Raw genomic sequence first — 19,027 nt, 5'->3', positions numbered from 1 at the left:
GCTTTGCATATTTTTTTACAGATTGAACCATACCTCACAAGCGTAGCATTATATGATGCAAGAACCGGACGAAAGTTGAGTGAAAATTTCTACTTCGATCTTAACAAGGACCACGTGCAAGAACTACTAACCGGTAGCTGCAGAGCAGAACGTCCACTTTGTGCATCTCCGAAGGCAACGAACAAATCTCATCAAAATGGCCACGGCACACTAAAACCAGCCCGGGCGAAATGCGACACCAGTGACGAACTGCATCTACATTCCGAAGCGGTCACAAAAGAGTGGATGTCCCGTGCGAAACAGGCTGTCTTCAATGTTACCGTTCCCCATGCGGATATATTCATCGTCGTGCGTATAGACAAAATCTTGCAGGGTGCCATCAATCCTTCCGTCGAGCCATACCTAAAGACTACCAAAGATCCGAAGGTGTTATGCAAATTGCAGAAGGCGATTAAGCAGTACGCACAAAAGTGTGGTCATTATCGAATGCCGTTCGCATGGGCCGCTAGGCCACTGTTTCAACTCTACAGCAACGATCTGGACACGTCGTACGAGTTTCCTGCCATTTATCGGCAGGAGGGTACAAAGTTGAAAGATGAAGAGCTGCTGAAGTTGCTGTCCGAGTATAGGAAACCGGACAAATTCAGCAAACTGACTGTGATACCAGGGTCATTGAAGATTTACATTGAAGCGCTAAACGAACTGCCCAACAGTGAGTAATACGAATATGCAAGCTATTCAGTATACCAAAAAAATATTTAATATTTAATTGTAACCTCTATATTTCTAGACTGCCTTACAAACAGTTTGGTCCCGTTGAATCCATTCCCAATCCCACCAGTAGCTGACCCGACGCTAGAAGTTACAGAATTTGCCAACAGCTCCGACCAATACCTCCATCCGTTCGTCCATTTCGTGAACCATTTGTTTGTGTATCCTCTACATTTGAACTATGATAGCCAAAAAATTTTCTCCCGAGCTCGTAACTTGGCTGTGATCGTAGAGCTTCGTGATAGCGATACGGCCGAAGCCAAATCTATTGAGGTAAGAATCTAACGACAAAGGTGGAAAAAATCACTTAAGTTACGGACGAACATATTCAACAATACTTTCCATGGGTTTTTCAGTGTATTTACGGACGGCCTGGTCAGGATCAACTGGTCTCACAAATGTCTTGCCCAGTGCTGCATCATAACACAAGCCCAACTTGGTACGAGGAGATCAAGTTGCGTCTTCCGCTCAACATTACTTCACAGCACCATCTGCTGTTTTCCTTCTTCCACGTGTCGTGCAATATTGCGAAAAAGAAAGATCTTACTACCATCAGCACCGAGACACCGGTCGGATTCGCTTGGTTACCATTGCTCACGAAGGGTAAAATTAATGTCGAGGAACAGTGTCTTCCAGTGGCGGCCACATTGCCCGTAGGCTATTTGTCGATTCAGCCACTCGGGTTAGGAAAAGGGGTAAGTGCCATTTTGCACCCACGAAACGAAAACCAAAAAAACGCATACAAAAATGCGATCGCATTGCATGATGATCCCTTTCAGATGCTAACCGTACTAATACGATCCATCTCATAGCTGTGGATGGATTGAACATTAGTTTGCCTCAAAAGAAAATCATAGAAACGTTCCATTAACACTGGTAGAAACATCTAACCTTGTTCCATGTGTATGTTTTTCTTCTCTTCTCGCCTGTTTTACCCCTGTGTGGTTGGTTTTATCTTCATTTGTCTCGAAAAACACTCGAAACTCTTTCTGGTCCATCCGCTACAAACCGTTCCCCATTCGTTTAGCAGAATGCCGGTCCCGATGTGCAGTGGATCGATAATCAGCGTCCGATCTTTACCATCAGCCTAAGGTTGGACTCCACCGTATTGACAACCGATCAGCATCTGCACAATCTTTTCCTGCACGCCGAACGATTGTTGGAACATTCGAAAACGGTTGCTCCCCCGGATACAACGGAAACGTGCAAAATCCTGAAAGCAGCACATGCCATACAGATCGGTTCGCTGATCACCTTTCTACCAACGATACTGAATCAGCTGTTTTCACTACTGGTGGCCACAAACAGTGAGGAAGTCGGGCTGAACATCATACGTCTGCTGGTCAATCTATTTCACATGGTAGCGGAGGAAGCAAAACGAAAGGAACTGCTAATGGCGTACGTGAAGTACGTTTATCGCATCGACAGCCAACCAGTAAACGGTAGCTCTCCGACGTCACAAAGCGTAAACACCGTACACGGCGAATTGTGTCGCCATCTGCCAACGCTACTGCACCCAAACAATACGGACTTTTTGCTGGTGAATAAGTTTATGAAATTTTCCGGAATTTTCTTCGAAGTAATTGTAAAAAGCATGGCCCAATATCTCCTTTCGACTGGGCGCATTAAGATGCAACGGAATGAACGATTTCCGAAAGAGTTTTGTACCCGTATTGAAGCATTGTTTCAAGTACTCGTCCCTTACATAAATTCCCGCCATAAGGATCTTCCAATGGAAACGGAACAGCTGAACCAAAGTCTCTCGGTGTTTGTCAAGCGCTGCCTTTCATTCATGGATCGTGGGTTCGTGTTTCGGCTCATACGACTGTATATGGATCGTTGGGGTCCGGGCGATTCACGTATCCTCCAGGAGTACAAGTTTAGTTTCCTGCGGGAAGTTTGTGCACACGAGCACTATGTTCCGCTCAACCTGCCCTTCATGCTAACGCCCAACAACCGTGCTCCGGACTTGCTGCAACAATTCTGCCTGTCGGAGGAGTACTGTCGGCAACACTTTCTCGTAGGAATATTGCTACAGGAAGTGAAAAGCTCGCTAAATGAAGTTAGTCACATCAGGCGTATGGGGCTGGTCACATTGAAGGAACTGTTGGCCAAACACGACCTAGACGATCGGTACCAAAACAAGGGACAATTGAGCCGGCTAGCGATGTTGTATGTACCCTGGTTGGGTATTGTGCTGGAGAATCTGAACCGCATTTCCGATGGTATGGAACGAAAAGGAAAGCATGTCACGGTCGGTACGAACCGGATGTCGTGCAGCAGTAGTTATGTGTTTGCACGCGATTCACTGTCCACGTTGCCGACTGCAACTCCGTCAACCGTAACATCACAAACAAGCACACCAAAGTCCCGTTCGAACCGGGTAACGATGTTCATGGAGTACACGAGTCCGATTCGATCTTCGCTGCATTTGAAAGATACGAGTTTTCTGGCGGCAATAGCCGGACAATCGGCAGGCCTCTCGAATGGACACTCAAGCAGCTCACTCAACTCTGAGTGTTCTACGCTGTCGCAGGACGGTACCGTGGTTATACGGAATCAGTTCAACGAATCGTACGCTAACTCAGCCCGTCCGAGTCACGCACGTTCGGTGAGCGTGACCCAGCCAACCATCATCCAGCGGACGGATAAATTTTCTGTGTCCGAAACCAAAGATTTGTTAATTAGCTTCCTGTTCGTTGTAAAGCACCTGTCACCGGAGCACATGATCGCCTGGTGGCACAACTGTACCGAGAGCGAAACGGTACAGTTCTTCACTGTGCTCGATCTGTGCCTGCTGTACTTCCGTTATGTGGGCAAAAAGCATATACACGTGCCGGCTGAAGGAGGACGAGATACGAAGAGTAGTAAAGCGGCCAAGGCAAGCACTCTACCTGCCCGAGTACTTCCACCGAGCATTACGAATGGCAGTGAGTCTGGGTTTGAATCTGGTACCCTAAATCATACGGCAAATCGGGAGAATCTGGTCGAAGAAACATTGCGCTTAAAGCAAGCTCTGTACGAATCGAACTTGGCGACCGAAATCGGACTAATCGTGCTCGATTGTATGGGACTGTATTCAGTGCAGTTTCGCGACTCAATGATAGAAGGAACAGTTCTACCAAAGATTGCACGGGTTTACTTACGCTTTCTTCAGCTCGGCCAATCGGAATCGCTTTCGAAGCATGTATTTGCGGCACTGCGCGCGTTCATCAATAACTTCTCGCAAGCTTTGTTCAAAGGCACGGCCGTGCTCTGCGGACAGCTTGTGTACGAGTTGCTCAAGTGCTGCGACAGTCGGCTTTCTAGTTTGCGCCAGGAGGCATGTGCCGTGCTCTATCTGCTGATGCGCAGTAACTTTGAGTTTAGTGGACGCAAAGGACTTACGCGCGTACATCTGCAAGTGATCATTTCGGTGTCGCAGATGATCGGCAATGTGATCGGGCTGAACAATGCACGCTTTCAGGAATCGTTGTCTACCATCAATAACTATGCCAGCAGTGACAAGGCGATGAAAGGAACCGGGTTCCCAATGGAGGTGAAGGATTTGACACGTCGTGTCCGAACCGTTCTTATGGCTACGGCACAAATGCAAGCTCATCATATGGATCCGGAACGATTGCTGGAATTGCAACACTCGCTTGCCAACTCGTATGCCTCCACGCCCGAGTTGCGTCAAACGTGGTTAACGACAATGGCCAACAATCATCTGCAAAATGGAAACATTTCCGAAGCTGCCTGCTGTTATCTGCATATTGCCGCACTGGTTTCCGAGTATCTTAAGCTGAAGGGCTGTTGTGCGGTAGCACAAGGTGCGGAATCTTTTGCACGTATCTCACGCAATATACCACGGGATGAGAAGGGACTGAAGCTGGACAGTGGCACACAGGACTCACAGTACACGGAACAGTTTCTGCTCGAACGGTTGAAGGAGTGTGCCGAGTATTTGGATCGTTCCGAGCGTCTCGAATGTTTGGGTGAACTGTATCGGTTAATCATTCCGATACTGGAATCCCGAAGGGACTATCACGGCCTTACGCAGTGTTACGAACATCTGACGCAAGCATACAACCGTGTGATTGAGTTCAACAAATCGGGAAAACGTTTGCTGGGACGATTCTATCGAGTGATATTCTTCAGTCAGGTATGTTGGAGTTTATAACGTGATTAAAACGTAAGTTTATGCTGGACTTTTGTTTTCTTTCTTCCTTTTGTTAAAGGTTTACTTTGAGGAAGAAAATGGCGTTGAGTACATTTATAAAGAACCAAAGGTAACATCGTTGAGCGAAATTTCCGAACGGTTGCACAAACAGTATCGGGATAAATTTGGTGCAGATAACGTGAAGATATTGATGGATTCGGCACCGGTTAGTAAAATTGGTTGCAGTAAAATAAATCCTTTCGATAATACATGTTATTTTTTTATTTGGATTCCTACAGGTTGATCAATCGACACTCGATCCAAAGATCGCTTACATCCAGGTCACCCATGTTACGCCATACTACTGCAAAGACGAGCTAGAAATGAGGCCAACAGAATTCGAACAAAACCATGATGTGGACACGTTCATGTACGAAACACCATTTACACCATCCGGATCTGCCCACGGTGTCGTTGAAGATCAATGGAAACGAAGAACCGTTTTGACGAGTATGTGGCAGAAAATGGCCATAAGTTCCTTAAAACACTGTACTGATTGTTTGTATGTTCTTCTCTTGTATAGCGCTCCATAGCTTTCCATACGTTTTGAAACGTATCCCAGTTCGCGATCGGCAATCGCAAGAGCTCAGCCCGATCGAAGTTGCAATTGATGAGATGCAGACCAAAATTGCCGAGCTGGAGGAAATTGTTATGGGACCAATCGATCTGAAGAAACTGCAGCTGCGGCTCCAGGGCAGTGTTGCCGTAACGGTGAATGCTGGTCCACTGGCATATGCATCCGCCTTTCTCGATCCGACCAAACCGTGCATCAAAAAGTACTCGTTGGAGAAAGTGGAAGAACTCAAGGAAGTGTTCCGGTACGTAGAAACATGTTAATTTTGTTATGGTATAAATGCTTGAAATAATACATTTTGTTTGGTTATTTTAGTGATTTTATAAAAATTTGCTACACGGTACTGCAAATCAACGCAAACCTGATTTCGTCCGATCAACGCGAGTACCACAACGCACTGAAGGAGAATTATGAAAATCTTTGCTCGGCGTTGAGTGATCTGTTGGGGGAAATCGTGTATCCGCTGGATGATGGAAATAATAACGCTCATCGGCACAGTTTAGCACTGTTCAGTGCTATCAGTGGTGCTCCGACGAATTCCAGCACGGCTTAGGTGTGTTACTGTTTCAAATAAAATTTGAAAAAGCTACATCGCTTTATTGACAAATACAATAGACGCACAACAATCAGGAAAGATCGGATGAATCGCATTGGGATTCACCAGTGAAATGAGTGAGATAAGGAAACAGTTAGCCCGTGTACACAAAACACAACATAACACGTTTGCTCTTGCTTTAACAGCGCAGTATATTACCACAAAAATATGAAAACTTTTAACAGTATGCTTCACACAATTCTACAAAGTAGATGTCAATTTCTATCCCAATTAAACCAAACATTCATTGTGGTCATGATGGATTTATTACCATGCTGTATTTAAAAAAGGTTAGCGTAGTTCGTGTTGTTTCGTTTGAAAGATTAAAAATCAAATTTTAACGATGGTTTAACGATTGAAAAATTTTGCATGAACACTTTGATATTATTCTACAAAACAAATACACGCTTAGCGGATGTATTCCTATTTTTCATGCTAATGTTTGAACTCGTTACTTGCAACTTCCATGTTCGTGCAACAACCTATCGTTATGGGGAACTTCCAATATTTGAAGGCCCACACCATATCCAACACAGTAAAACTACATTTCTCTTGGGAACGACATAGTAAAAGCATTTATAAGAGTCAAAAAGAAAAGATTAAAAAAAACCACTAATTAAAGGCATTCAAATCTTTAGGAGAAAAATCTAACACGATCGAACCAACCAGCCACAATACTGTGGCGGGTCGATACGGGTTGAATTTTTCAAATTGGAACTTACCTCGCATAACTTAGTTTCAGTTTTTGTGGTCCTATTTGTGTAATTGGAAAACGAAACGAACGAAGATCAGAACGCATACGTTAGTGCTAGGGATGAAATGATTCGTAGCAACAAAAAAAACAACTTGTCTGTACATATTTATGTTGTGAAAGTGCAGCCGAATTTTCGCAAAAACAAAAAAAAATTGTGACGTTTCGAGAACGTACAGCAATCTGTCGGCAGGGCACATTATGATCGTGCCCATTTCTAAACCGTGTGACCATACATTTGCCAAGCACAGAACACAATCAGTTAGCACCGGCTTAGCAATGGAATATTCTTTCTGATTTGAAAGAACAATAGTTCCGGTACATGGTTAGGTTTTCTCGTGTATGTATTATATATGTAATGATTTCCTGTATATTTTACGTTAAGTATTTCGTTATTCTTTGTAAGAATGTGCCCGTACAAGCCACAGCCATTATTACCCGTAGAATGTATAACATTGAACGTCCTTGAAAGAAGCTCGCTCAAAGGTAAACCTAACCGAAACATGTAATGCTTCCTATCGTACTGTGTAGCGCAGCGCTAAACCGTTCAATACACAGCCTCAGTCTCAGACAGTAAAGACTGCCAGCCGAAGGCAAGAACTAATGACTCAATTTTATCGAATCTTACACAAACACCTTTTTAGAATCTTTGCACCGATTTTAAAAACCTTTCCATTTAACCACTATACACAAAACTTTAACGCTATACGGACATATAGTTACAGGAATGCATTTTACCCGCTTTAGTTTTTATGTAGGTAGTTTATAATTATAGATAAAATTTTAAAGCTTAGCGTGATAGCCATGTCCGCTTCACAAAAAAAACTGTAAGGTAAAACACCAGCAAATACAGTGACCGTTAGTCTGCTTCATCGTATAAGAGGCATCCGATGGTAAGGCCAAACCAATGGCACAACCGGATGGCAGACAATCGCAAGATCACAATTGATCGTTTTCACCTATTTTACGTTTTTGCATTTCGTGATGATTATTAATTTAGGGTTAAACCACCTACATATTCACAATATTGATTGTTTTAGCAGGATTGAGTATGTTGGGAAATTTATTTATGAAAGCTTTGCTCGAAAAGTAGCTAGCCCTATGTATGTGCGTATGTCTTTTAGATTAATTTTAAATCCGTAAACTATTTTCAACAAACGCCCAATGAATATACAGCTTTGCGCCTAGTCAGAAACAATGCATCTTTGTTCGTGTGCATATTCAGGCGATGCTGTGTAAGTTGCATCATTAATGTCCCGCCATTCTTGCTCTGTCGTGTATCCCTTCCGGATCGCTTTGACTTGCTTTTCTCTTCGTCCCCAACTGCTGACGGAAGCTGCTGCACTTATGAATCTTTCAAGCTTATAGTATAATATGTATGTATGATAAACATTTGTTGTTAAATATTATGCGTAATATAGGGCTATGTTTAAACATTATGTATCGATTGTGGACCATATGTAGTGCAAAGCGCGTTTCTTGTCGCATTTTGTCTTTGTTAGTCAATGTCCTGTTTGTTTTTCACAGCGGGTTCAGAACAGTGTATTTCATTTGTATCGTATTTGTCTAATTACTATCTTTTTGCGAACAAACAATGTCAAACACCTATCCTATGCAATGGAACCGTAAAACTCACAACGCTTTGGGATAAATGTTGCCAGGTTGCTGAATGATAAAAATTTAAAAGTTACAATAAAAGTTTCACAGTGAGCAACAACTTACAAACAACTTACAAGCAAACAAAGAAAACCCATGACTGCACTATATGCAAACTGGAATTACTCAGCTAGAAGTTAAGTAGGTCATATTCAATGATATATACACACATTTGCATATACATATATACACTTTTTCAGCAAAGTGATTGAAATTAGGAAAAAACAGAAAAGGAAAACATTAATTCAAAATAAATGTACGCTGTGTGGGAAATTTTCATACACACCAAATTTGCAAAACAAACTACAATTCTCTCCCTCTGTATACCGCGCACCAGCTGGTGTGGGTTTATATCAAATAAACAATAGTAGGATCATTATTCCTGGACGACTCATGGGTTCGTGGGCTTTTGACTAAGCTAAACATCCGATCATTGTATTGCAACTTAATTTTCCGACAGTGGACACGGGATACGGCGGCTAACGGAACAATTGAAATATATTAGTTACTTCCGGCGGAAGCAATGGGATGGGAGAAACACATTGGGCGGAAAGAGGAAGTGGATCCTTTACCAATGGGGGATACCAAGCTCCTTTTGGTGGGATGCTACGGTTGCTACGATAGTGAGTGCCTTACGTAGGCTGTAATACATCGTAATGTTTTCACACGGCTGTGTGCGTGTGTGTATGTATGCGCGTTTTCCACTATATCCTGCCGTGTTGCGTTTTCGTCTCTGTTACCCATAATCGATCGATGTAAAATTATTCGTCCGCAAAGCATTTGTCCTGGATTCGCGTAGTTCTGCACCAGCGAACTAATACATTCTCATAGCAACAAACACTAGCAGGCTTGTTGAAAAACGTCCAAGTATGTATATTTCGTTTGTTGGTGTTATTTGCGTAGCCGCAGTAACGCAACGCTACGATATTAGTGTCCTTACAGGTTTTGCCTACCTTTTCTATATGTGTGAATGCGTGTGCGCGCGTGTATGAAAGGGCACATACATATACAAAACCACACACCTCTATAGTTTCGTACATTACATTTGTGTGAGTTTGCTCGTACGTGCGGTTTGTGAGTGTTTGTGAATATTGTAGAAAATGCGACCATACTTCACGAGCTGCCATTTTCCCAAACAGGATATGCGTGTATGTAGGTAACCATAGTAGACTGTTTTCCCGTTCTACGAAGAGCGTGAGAAAAGGATATGGAAGAACGAGAGAGGAGATTAATGTTTTGCTCTCTTGCGCTGTACAATAGTGGCACTTGTCGTTGTCAAAAGTCCTTTAACCTTCGAATGTTTTTGTTTATGCGTTTCTATACATGCGGCACAGAAAGATAAGTAAATTAATAGCCTTTTAAAGACATTTTGAATAAAAATCCAATTCAAATGAGACGGTCCTTCAAAATTATGTACCCCACTTTAATTATTAATGTATGTCAATTGTTGCTTGTTTTAAATATTTTAACTACTATAACAAAAATTAAAAGCAATGATTTAATAAGGGTGAAAAAACAGGATGAATGTTAAAACAAGTTTCAGTATTATAATGGCAATATGAATTAGTTATAACTAACGAACTTATTATCAAGAAGTTTATAGCTTGTTTGCGACATATTTTCCTGTTCGTTGAAGGGTTGAAACCGTGGTGCAGAAGGGTACAGTACACCAAGCACCAGTGACAACTTCGAGCCTCAGATTTTGCGCCGGCGCCCGAAACACTTGCCAATCGATCGGAGAAAATTTGTTTGGAAAATTAGCTCTCCTGAGCTCGGCATGAAAAGTATCCTGGAGAGAAATTGTCACACTTTTTGCTCACCGTCTGTTGGAAAGCAAATCTCAGGAAAGTACCCCCCTTTTTGAGCCTCTCCAGACGGGGTGATTTCTTTACTTTTGGAGAGCCCGCTTCCATGTGTTTGTGCGCGGTTTTGCGCTCATAGCAATCCGGAAAAATGTAAAGGCTTTCCATCCGCTGGTTGGCAAAGGAACGGCTCAGTCAGATCCAGAGTGTCTGGTCGGTCGGATTTTCTTTCGTCACCCACCCGGTCCCGGTCGCTCTTTACGGCAGACGGTAGATAGTCAGGGTGAGAGGAGGGTGGCAGTGTTTGTTGGGTGGATAGTGTGGCCCCGGTTGCAGTGAGGGAAATCCAACTGGGTTTTTGTGTGAATTTCGTATTGGGCCCAAACAAGCAGTGAAAGGAAATTTGGCCAAAAAGGTACGCCGCAATACGCCTACTTACAGCACCGTGATGTGGATAAGCATTGTGAACAGTGGCAAAGGATTCCAATCCTTGTGAGATCGATTCGAAATGAACGCAACGGAAAAGAAAACACGAGCAACATCAAAAACGCATTACAAAACGTGTTATCGATTAGAATGGAAAATGAAACGAATCAATAGAAGTCGCAAAACGAAAACATACATGCTGTGTTTACTGAAGAAAAAGGAGTCTTCATTCTAGAGCATTTCGCAATGCCTTTACCGTGCGACAGAGACCGAACGTGAACATTGGGTGAAAACTCGGTGAAACATACGTTCTGAGTTGAGAGAGTGAAAGAGATAGCCATTTACAAATCTTTAGTTTTCGGAGCTCTTTGATGGAAAATGGTTGTAATTTGTACGCATATTTTATTTCTTCACAACACGTTTCCTTAACATCGTCATTTGAGTGTATTAGAATGAGTAATTTTAATTAAATAAAGGTTTTTATTTTACTAGCTATGTTCATACATGAAAGAATTATTAATTGTTCAATTCTTGAATAAAATTGAAATTGAAATTAAAAATCACAATCGTAGCAGCCCAGTATTTTGAACACAACCATTTTTTACTGGAGTCCGTTTTTGTTCGGGAACAGATTTTGGTTGCTTCGAAATGGGGAGCACAATTTCCCAGCAGGCAGCAACATTAAGCGTGTGCGAATATTCACGTGTATGTGTGTGTTAGTGAGTTCCCTGTTCTATCACGAGAAATAGGTCCCCCCGTGTCCTCCCGGGGAGCTAGGTGGGGAATTTTTCGCATCATCCTGACACAGGACATATCACTCCTTTATTTGCAAGTGTATGTGTGGATGTGGTGTGCCTGTCGAGAGGTACATAGAAGAAAAAATGCATATCAATGAAAGACAACAAGGCCCGGGGCTTTAAAATATGTAAACCATCAATGGTGTGTTGCAAATGGAAAGTTCGAAAATGGTTCGAGAAATATCTTCAATACTAATATTTGGATTAAAAGTTGCCATATAGTGATTAAGTGCCGAATGATTATTTCGTGAAACTATATTCTTTTGTTCTATTTATTACGCTTAACAGGATTTGCATCGTTTCATCTACTTCTCTTGTTTTGAACGAAAACATTCGTTTCCATTTCGTGGTTGTGGTGTTGGTGTGCAGCTTGATAACGATAATGCAGTGAAATGTTGATATGTTTTTCCATTGAAAGCAAGAGCAAATAAAGCAAAACTTTATGCGAGTGGATTGTACTTGGGAATGAAGAGAAGCTAACGTACGATAGTTTGTGCCCCGTGCTTCGTCCCATTTCGATGAGAACAACCATTGGGCTGTGCAGTTAAAAAAAGAAACGGAAGCAAAGAACGAATGTGCCGTGGTTCGGAGTGCGGGAATTTTTTTTCTCCGATTCGCGGGAAAAAAGGTACGTACGCGGTCAAGGGGTGGCGAATGTGTTTGCGCTAGTGCGCGTGTGAGTGCGACGAAGCGGAGCATTTTCGTCCTTTATGAATGGAATGGTGGAGCGGATTCGACGAAACGAAACGAAGCAAGTACGTAATCGGAATCGCCATCAGTGAATAATACACACGGCACGGCATAACAATACGTGTACCAACACAAGCGAACGCACGTGATCCTTTTCGGGGTGAACACGGGTGTAGTACGCACACATCGAACGGTAACTACGTAATCAGGAAGGAAAACGCCATCCACACTAGAGGACGTGTGAAAATTTCCCTCTGTCCTTTTTGTGGGCAACTCCCTGTGGGACAGAAGAACGTAGGATAAAACCGATAGCGAGATTATTACTCACCTAAAGCTAGCCGAGAAGATTTTATTACGGCCCACACAGAAGACACAGCACTTGAACAAGCCTTCGCCAAAGGACCAATATAATTGTTTTGTATAAAATAAAATACGAACGGAAATCATCCCATTGATCCCGTTCATCTTCTGCGAGAAATCTTATTTTCACTCTCTGGCCAAGCCGTTAGAGGGAACGAAAGTAAGAAGCGTGGAAAAAAATCCCACAAATACTAAAGGTGCCCGAACGAACGGTAGGGAAGCAACGGAACCATCATGGGCACGGTACTGAGCTTTAGCCCCCGGGAGCGTCGACCCATCTACTCGACGCACCATCACAGTGCCGGCACGCTGTCCTCCTCCAACTCGGCCGACTTTCCGCTCAACAACTACTCGTACGAGCAGCTGAACAATGCGAAGAATCGCGAGAGCGCGCAAACGAAACCGCCGAACCTGATACAAACGGTGCCTAACAACAACAACAACAACAACAGCCATGGGCTTAACATGAGCAAGGATGACTGCAAGAACAATAATAGCAGCAGCGCGAACCTTCTTGGCTCCCATGGTAACAACAATGCCGGTGCGGGTAATAATAACCATAGCAACAACAACAACAACAACAACACCAGCAACAACCTGCTGCTGTTGCAGCAAACGCACCAAAACAACATCATTAGCGGCAGTGCAAACATTAACAACATCAACAACAACATCAGCGGTGGCAATAACAACAACGGCAATAGCATACAGGAGCGGAACAACAACAACAACAACAGCGCGGACAGTGCGCGCATCCTGTCCGAAAAGAATGCGCTCGAGAAGAACTTGAAGAAGCACTCCCTCTTCATCAATGCGCTCTCGTGGAAGCGACTGGCGGCATCCCATGGCAAGAAGAAGCTAGACAACAACAAGAACAAATCGGCCAACCTGGCAACGGCTACCAGCTTCCGGACGCCCCTTACCGACACGATTCATCCGCTGCTGGACAAAAACAAAAACCTGCAGCAGTCCCAATCGTTCACGCAAACGATCAGCAGCCAGCAGTTGCAGCAGCAGCAACAGCAACCGGCCACGATCGTGCTGAGCCAGTCCGGATCGGGCGTAGCCGGGCAACAGAGCTCCGGTGCGGGATCCCAGTCCGTGGTGGGGTTGGGAGCATCCGGCGCCACCTTAGGCCTTGCTAATCAGCAGTCACAGCAGCAACATCACCTGCACCAGCAACATGGCCAGCTGGTGGTGGCTCAGCAGCAGCAGCAGCAGCAACAGCAACAGGCGGTCTATTTTACTCCACGTGGTCCGAAAGCGCTGCTGGCGCTGGATCTCGTGCGAGCCAACAACACGAACCCGCTATCGCAACCGGACAAGCTGGCACAGAAACTTCCGCTACAGCTGCCAATGCCACTGCAACCGATCGTAAACCAGCAGCATAACATCCCGATGGCCCAACAGCTGCACCATGGACACGGGCCTAGGAAAACTGTCATTCAGGTAGGTAGGATGGAAAATGAGTTGTTTTTGCGAGCATTTTCTTAGCAATATATCTATTTAACTCGCCAAATTTATAGTTTAATTTTTGGATGAATTTTAATTAATACCTCGAAATAAGCGATGAAGCCTCCAAGGTTAGAGCACATTGGATTAAGGTTCTTTTTAGTTAAAAGATCTACAGGGTGGCATCGTAGAAGATGCGCTTTGTTTATGTAGTATAATTGAAACCAGGTTTGATCGATTTAAATAACATCTTTCAGTAGTACTAAACTTGTATTTCACTTAATTTATTTCAAATTTTTCACCTTTGCAATTGATAACGGGCTTAACATATCTTAAACAATCGTCTCTTGAATACGTCCAAATTTAAATGTTTGACGTCACGCAACTTTCCAACTTTCATACCGCTCGACTGCTGGTCTTCTCTCCGCTGGTATATCCCGAATAAACCCGATACACGTAATTCTGCTTATTCATGGATGCCTCCAGAGTGAGCTGTTTTTCGTCCGAAAAGATTAAGTTGTGGGTTGGGTGCGTCATTCGCAGGATGCGAGATCTGATCAGCTTGTTGGTAATATTTTTACTGGTTTAACCATGATTTATGTAACCAAGGTCCTTTTTCAGGATGCTCTGAATGGCACATATTCATTTGACGCGTCATTTTTCTTCCCAAGCGAGCTGGTTTCCACCGGACACGTTCCATTGCCACTTTTATCACCGCTGGAATCCGGATCCTTATCAAATCTCGCAAATGCAAGATTTTTACTTGTTCGCGACTTCAATTCATTGTAGTAGATATATTAGAAAACTGAACTGAACACTAAGTGTACGTTTTCCATATAAATAGTAAACAATTTAATCTGTCAAAATATACCCATGTGTTTAACACACAGTGACAGAAAACACAATTTGGTGCCACTAGACATACTTGAATGAGTATATCTCAGAGTAAATTCCCTGTAAATTCGGACCCAAAACAATGTTGACTGGAAGAAGCTTACAACAATATCTTATCTTGTAACTATTGCAATGGTTATGTTAACACGACCGAATCGGTCTTAAAATGTCTTTCCATTAACGCGGCTACATAAATGACCTTTGAATCAAGAAGGAATTATGCGACCTTATGCGGTTCGTTGTATTGTTGATGTAGTACCTAGAATTTCTTGATTCAAGTCACCTTCTGTATTTTACGTTGTCCTTTACTAAACAACTTTATTAAAATAGAATAACCTTTACCACAGGCGCTTTTACAACGGCCAACCCGTTTTGTTGATAATTAATCTGAACTAAAATTAAATGAAATCAAAGTAAAGTTCATGAATTTGTGTCAGCGTGTAATTTAATTTTCATCTGCAAACATTATTACTACAAGCCGAGCAAAGAGCAATACGCTCAGTCGCTTGTTGTTACATTCGAGATTGAAACATAACTTTCCTATTTTCTAAGGATCTGCTCGCAGCAAGAAACATCCAACTGAAGCCGGCCTTTGGTGTGTCTGTCCCATGCACACAAGTTTGACGGGATGGATATGAAGAAGGTTGGTTTATTTAAGCCACAGCAAAGTTTACCAAAAAAACCCCACGGTTTTGCAAAACAATTTGACAGACCAACGAAAAGAACCTTTTTTCTCCTTACGCGTTCGTACTGAGGTGAAATTTTGCAATGTAATATATTTCATTTGTTTGCCTCGCTCTTTCAATGGCAATATATTGTTAAGTTATTTTTAATACACTTTCGTAATGTGATGGAAAAAACATGTCATTTTTATAGGGTGGTCCGGGTTTTTTTTTGAAGCAAATTAAATGGAACAGAATCGATTCAGCTCCAATTAGCGTGCTAGACATGGGAAAGGAAAAATCAGAATTAATACATTTTCAATTGCTCCCGAACAAGACACACTTATTTATAGTGCTTTGGAACGTCAGTTTTTTATTGTTCCTTCACGTTGAATATTTCATTATCTTCGCAGACGGTTTTACCTTTGCTTAATGGGTGTTCCATTACCAGGTGATAGCAATGACATTGATACTATCTCGGGAAGGAGCAGCCAATGTACAAAACAATAGACAGCTTTATTTAGCCGTATGCTCAAAAAGGACTTTGTTATCACTGAAATAATTTCTGAATTGGTTTGTTTTCTTTCTTTTCCACTGTTTATTACAATGGTGGCCCCATAATGAGCATGAATTGTTAACGATGTGACATTGACATCGGTATGCAAATTTATCTCCCCCCTTATCAAGAGGGAAGAACACATTACGATAAAGCAATGTGCATCGTTAGGTTGCATACATAAATTTTTAAACATGTTTGTACATGCAACAGGAATAATTAATAACATGCAATAATTAACAGAATATGTACACTTTTTCCTATTATTATTTAATTATTAATATTTCATAATACTTTTCCTTTAATACGGCCAGACCGTTCTAAATGAATAATAAAAAAATACAGCTTTTTCCGTATTACAATATAATTTCTTAATATGAGTCAAAATGAGACAGAAAAAGATTTCAATATCCTTTAAAGCAGATCAAAATTGTATAAAAAAATTACGATCAAATGATGCACAAATTGTGGATTGTGGACTCGCACTCTTGTCACGTTTAATTTTTACATAGTGTTGTGGTCGGAAAATCACCTTACCACAAGCCAAACCGAAGGAGGGAACGTGCACGATCTGTAAAGTAAAAGTCGTCTGAAGTGATTGCTACCTATTCCGTCGTGGGGTTCGTACCCATCCCTGTTTGGTCACATTTTCTCCAAATCGTCCATGCGTGGTGCAACGTGCTCAACGAATCCACTTTCAATGTTCGATACAGGGCGGCTCACAACCTAGACGCCATTAACCTGATTTGTGCTTCCACGCTTGAGGACGTACTCGATAAACCATGCACATGCCGGATCGATTTATCGTTTGCTAGAAAAGGGAATATAATCGCATTGAGAATGTGACTTTTATTAGCAACTTTGTATAAAAATTTAATTACATCTTTCAAAAGTACATTTGCATGTTCTTGTAAAATGTTTTTCATAAATAATGTTACTACTACTACTACTATCAGTACAGAAAAAAGGAAACATTTGTGTAAATAGAATAAAACAAAAATAGAAAAAGGAGAAGCACACATAAACATAACGACAAGTGAAAGCATCAATGACGCCGTATCGAGTGCTGTAAAATCTATTCATAGGTTACAATTGATGGAACGATAGAGCATTTTGAATTTCCGTTCCGACGTTTCGTTCAAACGTCTCCACCACCCACCATACGGTTCTTGGGTTGGAGTCCTTTTTCACACCGTTGTACCATGTTCCACGTATGATGGATCCTCGCACTTGATATGCATCGAACGTCTGATCCATTCGTCGTACCGGTTCCTTTCGTTTCCCCTGTCCTCTTACCATCGTCAACCACTTACCACCACTCGCCAAGAACGCTGACTCTCGACGCGTTGCAATATTCATGTGCTCACATGAACAGGGGGCCCATGTTCGATACATCAGCATCATTTGCACAAAGTAATCGTACGTCAGCCAGTGCTTAGCATGAGCCATTCCACCATTCTTCCATTCCTTTGCCGATTGATGGTTTGAAGTGAGTTGGTACATGAAGGTGAAGGCGATAAACAGATAGATTTTCCATTTTCTTCTACCGTTTGGCGTTCCTTGCCTTGGGTTCTTAGCGTCCTAGCTCCGAGCTCGGTATCATCCTGTCGGCACGGTGTGTATATGTGGTGTCTCTTGTTTATTTATAGCCCCGAACGGAACACTAAACACCTGCGCAGTAGCGATGCAAAGTAAGCGTGCAAACAACGTTATGTGGTGCGTTGTAAAATATGGAAATTAGAAAATACATCACTATTTCGATGTGTGCGTGTGTGGTTTGTGGGTTGAATGTGAATCTGACCGATGGACGGTATTTATCCCGGTGGCATTAGTACAAACGCGTGTTGCCGTTACCAACTGATAAACCATGACAATCACAACTTGAATGCCTACCAAACAAGTTTATACAATATTAAGGTTCATGTTATACAATTTTTTTTTTTTTTAAATAAGATAAAAATTCATTGTTTATCCATTATGGTTTTGTCGCTTTGGTAGTTACTAACTTAAAGCTTTAATAAATAAAATCATGTGAGCTCGAAACGGCATTCAAACACTTTGAAAACGATGATAACATAATGCTGTGGAAGGTTCATTTGATTGTTTTATGATTATTTATTTTGGCCGGTAAAACATGCAACATAAATAGTAGCAACAAGGTGAAAAACAAAGTATATTATTCCACTTTTTACATGAAACGAAATGATTCACGTGGCGGTGGTTTACATTTAACTTCTTGCTATAGTCCCATCGAAGGTAAACAGGTGTAAACAAACAAAACTTGGCAAAGTTTTGTTTGCGAACGTACTTGTAGCTGAACACTTTGAAGTATAGATGTATAATTATACATTTTTACCACGTTTTCAAGGATAAGATGGGAAACCTTACACTGAGGTTATATCACCAGCACATCTGGCTTAAATGATAAGTAAATGTGTCACTATTGTGGTAGATTTAATTTTTGTTTTCAGCCCGTGAATTACCTATTTTATTTTGCACCTGATTCGATTTCAAAAATTTAAAATAAAATAAAAAATGATGATAATTTGATTATTCAAAATTTCTCAAAATTTAATACCTAATAACGAAATATTCTCAATGAATTTTTTGAATAAAAATAATGTGAACGGTGATTTTATTTTTGTTACTCTCTTCTTGCGTTAATGACGTCTAAGGACATGTCGGCCACTTCTGGCTTACTAGATTTATTTTTATTATGTATCCGGATAGCTACGGGGACGGTCTGGATGGGATTTAATACCTAGTCCTGTCTTGTGGAACCGTCGCCATTTATTACACATACCACCCGTTTTGTTTATTTATATTTATATTTTTCGTAT

General features: G+C 41.9%; 2 protein-coding genes across 20 annotated transcripts in view; both read left to right on the top strand.

Moving 5' to 3' along the window:
- LOC125765538 (dedicator of cytokinesis protein 9) overlaps positions 1 to 8,940 on the top strand; it is a 72,545-nt gene extending 63,605 nt beyond the window's left edge. For 15 of the 16 annotated variants that reach the window (XM_049430792.1, XM_049430793.1, XM_049430801.1 and 12 more), the window contains exons 6-13: positions 22 to 712; positions 791 to 1,044; positions 1,128 to 1,466; positions 1,799 to 4,915; positions 4,992 to 5,138; positions 5,212 to 5,422; positions 5,496 to 5,790; positions 5,862 to 8,940. In XM_049430792.1, the coding sequence (XP_049286749.1) occupies positions 22 to 712; positions 791 to 1,044; positions 1,128 to 1,466; positions 1,799 to 4,915; positions 4,992 to 5,138; positions 5,212 to 5,422; positions 5,496 to 5,790; positions 5,862 to 6,099 (5,292 nt within the window). In that variant the 3' untranslated portion in view covers positions 6,100 to 8,940. The remainder of the gene's footprint in view (positions 1 to 21; positions 713 to 790; positions 1,045 to 1,127; positions 1,467 to 1,798; positions 4,916 to 4,991; positions 5,139 to 5,211; positions 5,423 to 5,495; positions 5,791 to 5,861) is intronic. The other variant, XM_049430803.1, reaches the window with a different exon arrangement.
- A 450-nt stretch (positions 8,941 to 9,390) lies between these two features.
- Positions 9,391 to 19,027, top strand: part of LOC125765574 (cyclin-dependent kinase 5 activator 1) — a 47,721-nt gene continuing 38,084 nt past the window's right edge. The window contains exons 1-2 of one of the 4 annotated variants that reach the window (XM_049430872.1): positions 9,391 to 9,415; positions 11,862 to 14,072. In XM_049430872.1, coding sequence (XP_049286829.1) covers positions 12,858 to 14,072 — 1,215 coding nt within the window. In that variant the 5' untranslated portion in view covers positions 9,391 to 9,415; positions 11,862 to 12,857. Of the gene's footprint in view, positions 9,416 to 10,383; positions 10,766 to 11,861; positions 14,073 to 19,027 lie in introns of those variants that run through there. The other 3 variants (XM_049430871.1, XM_049430870.1, XM_049430869.1) reach the window with 3 other exon arrangements.

This window comes from Anopheles funestus, chromosome 2RL (assembly GCF_943734845.2).
Source record: "Anopheles funestus chromosome 2RL, idAnoFuneDA-416_04, whole genome shotgun sequence".
Lineage (NCBI taxonomy): Eukaryota > Metazoa > Arthropoda > Insecta > Diptera > Culicidae > Anopheles > Anopheles funestus.
This window is presented reverse-complemented; position numbering and strand designations above follow the sequence as displayed.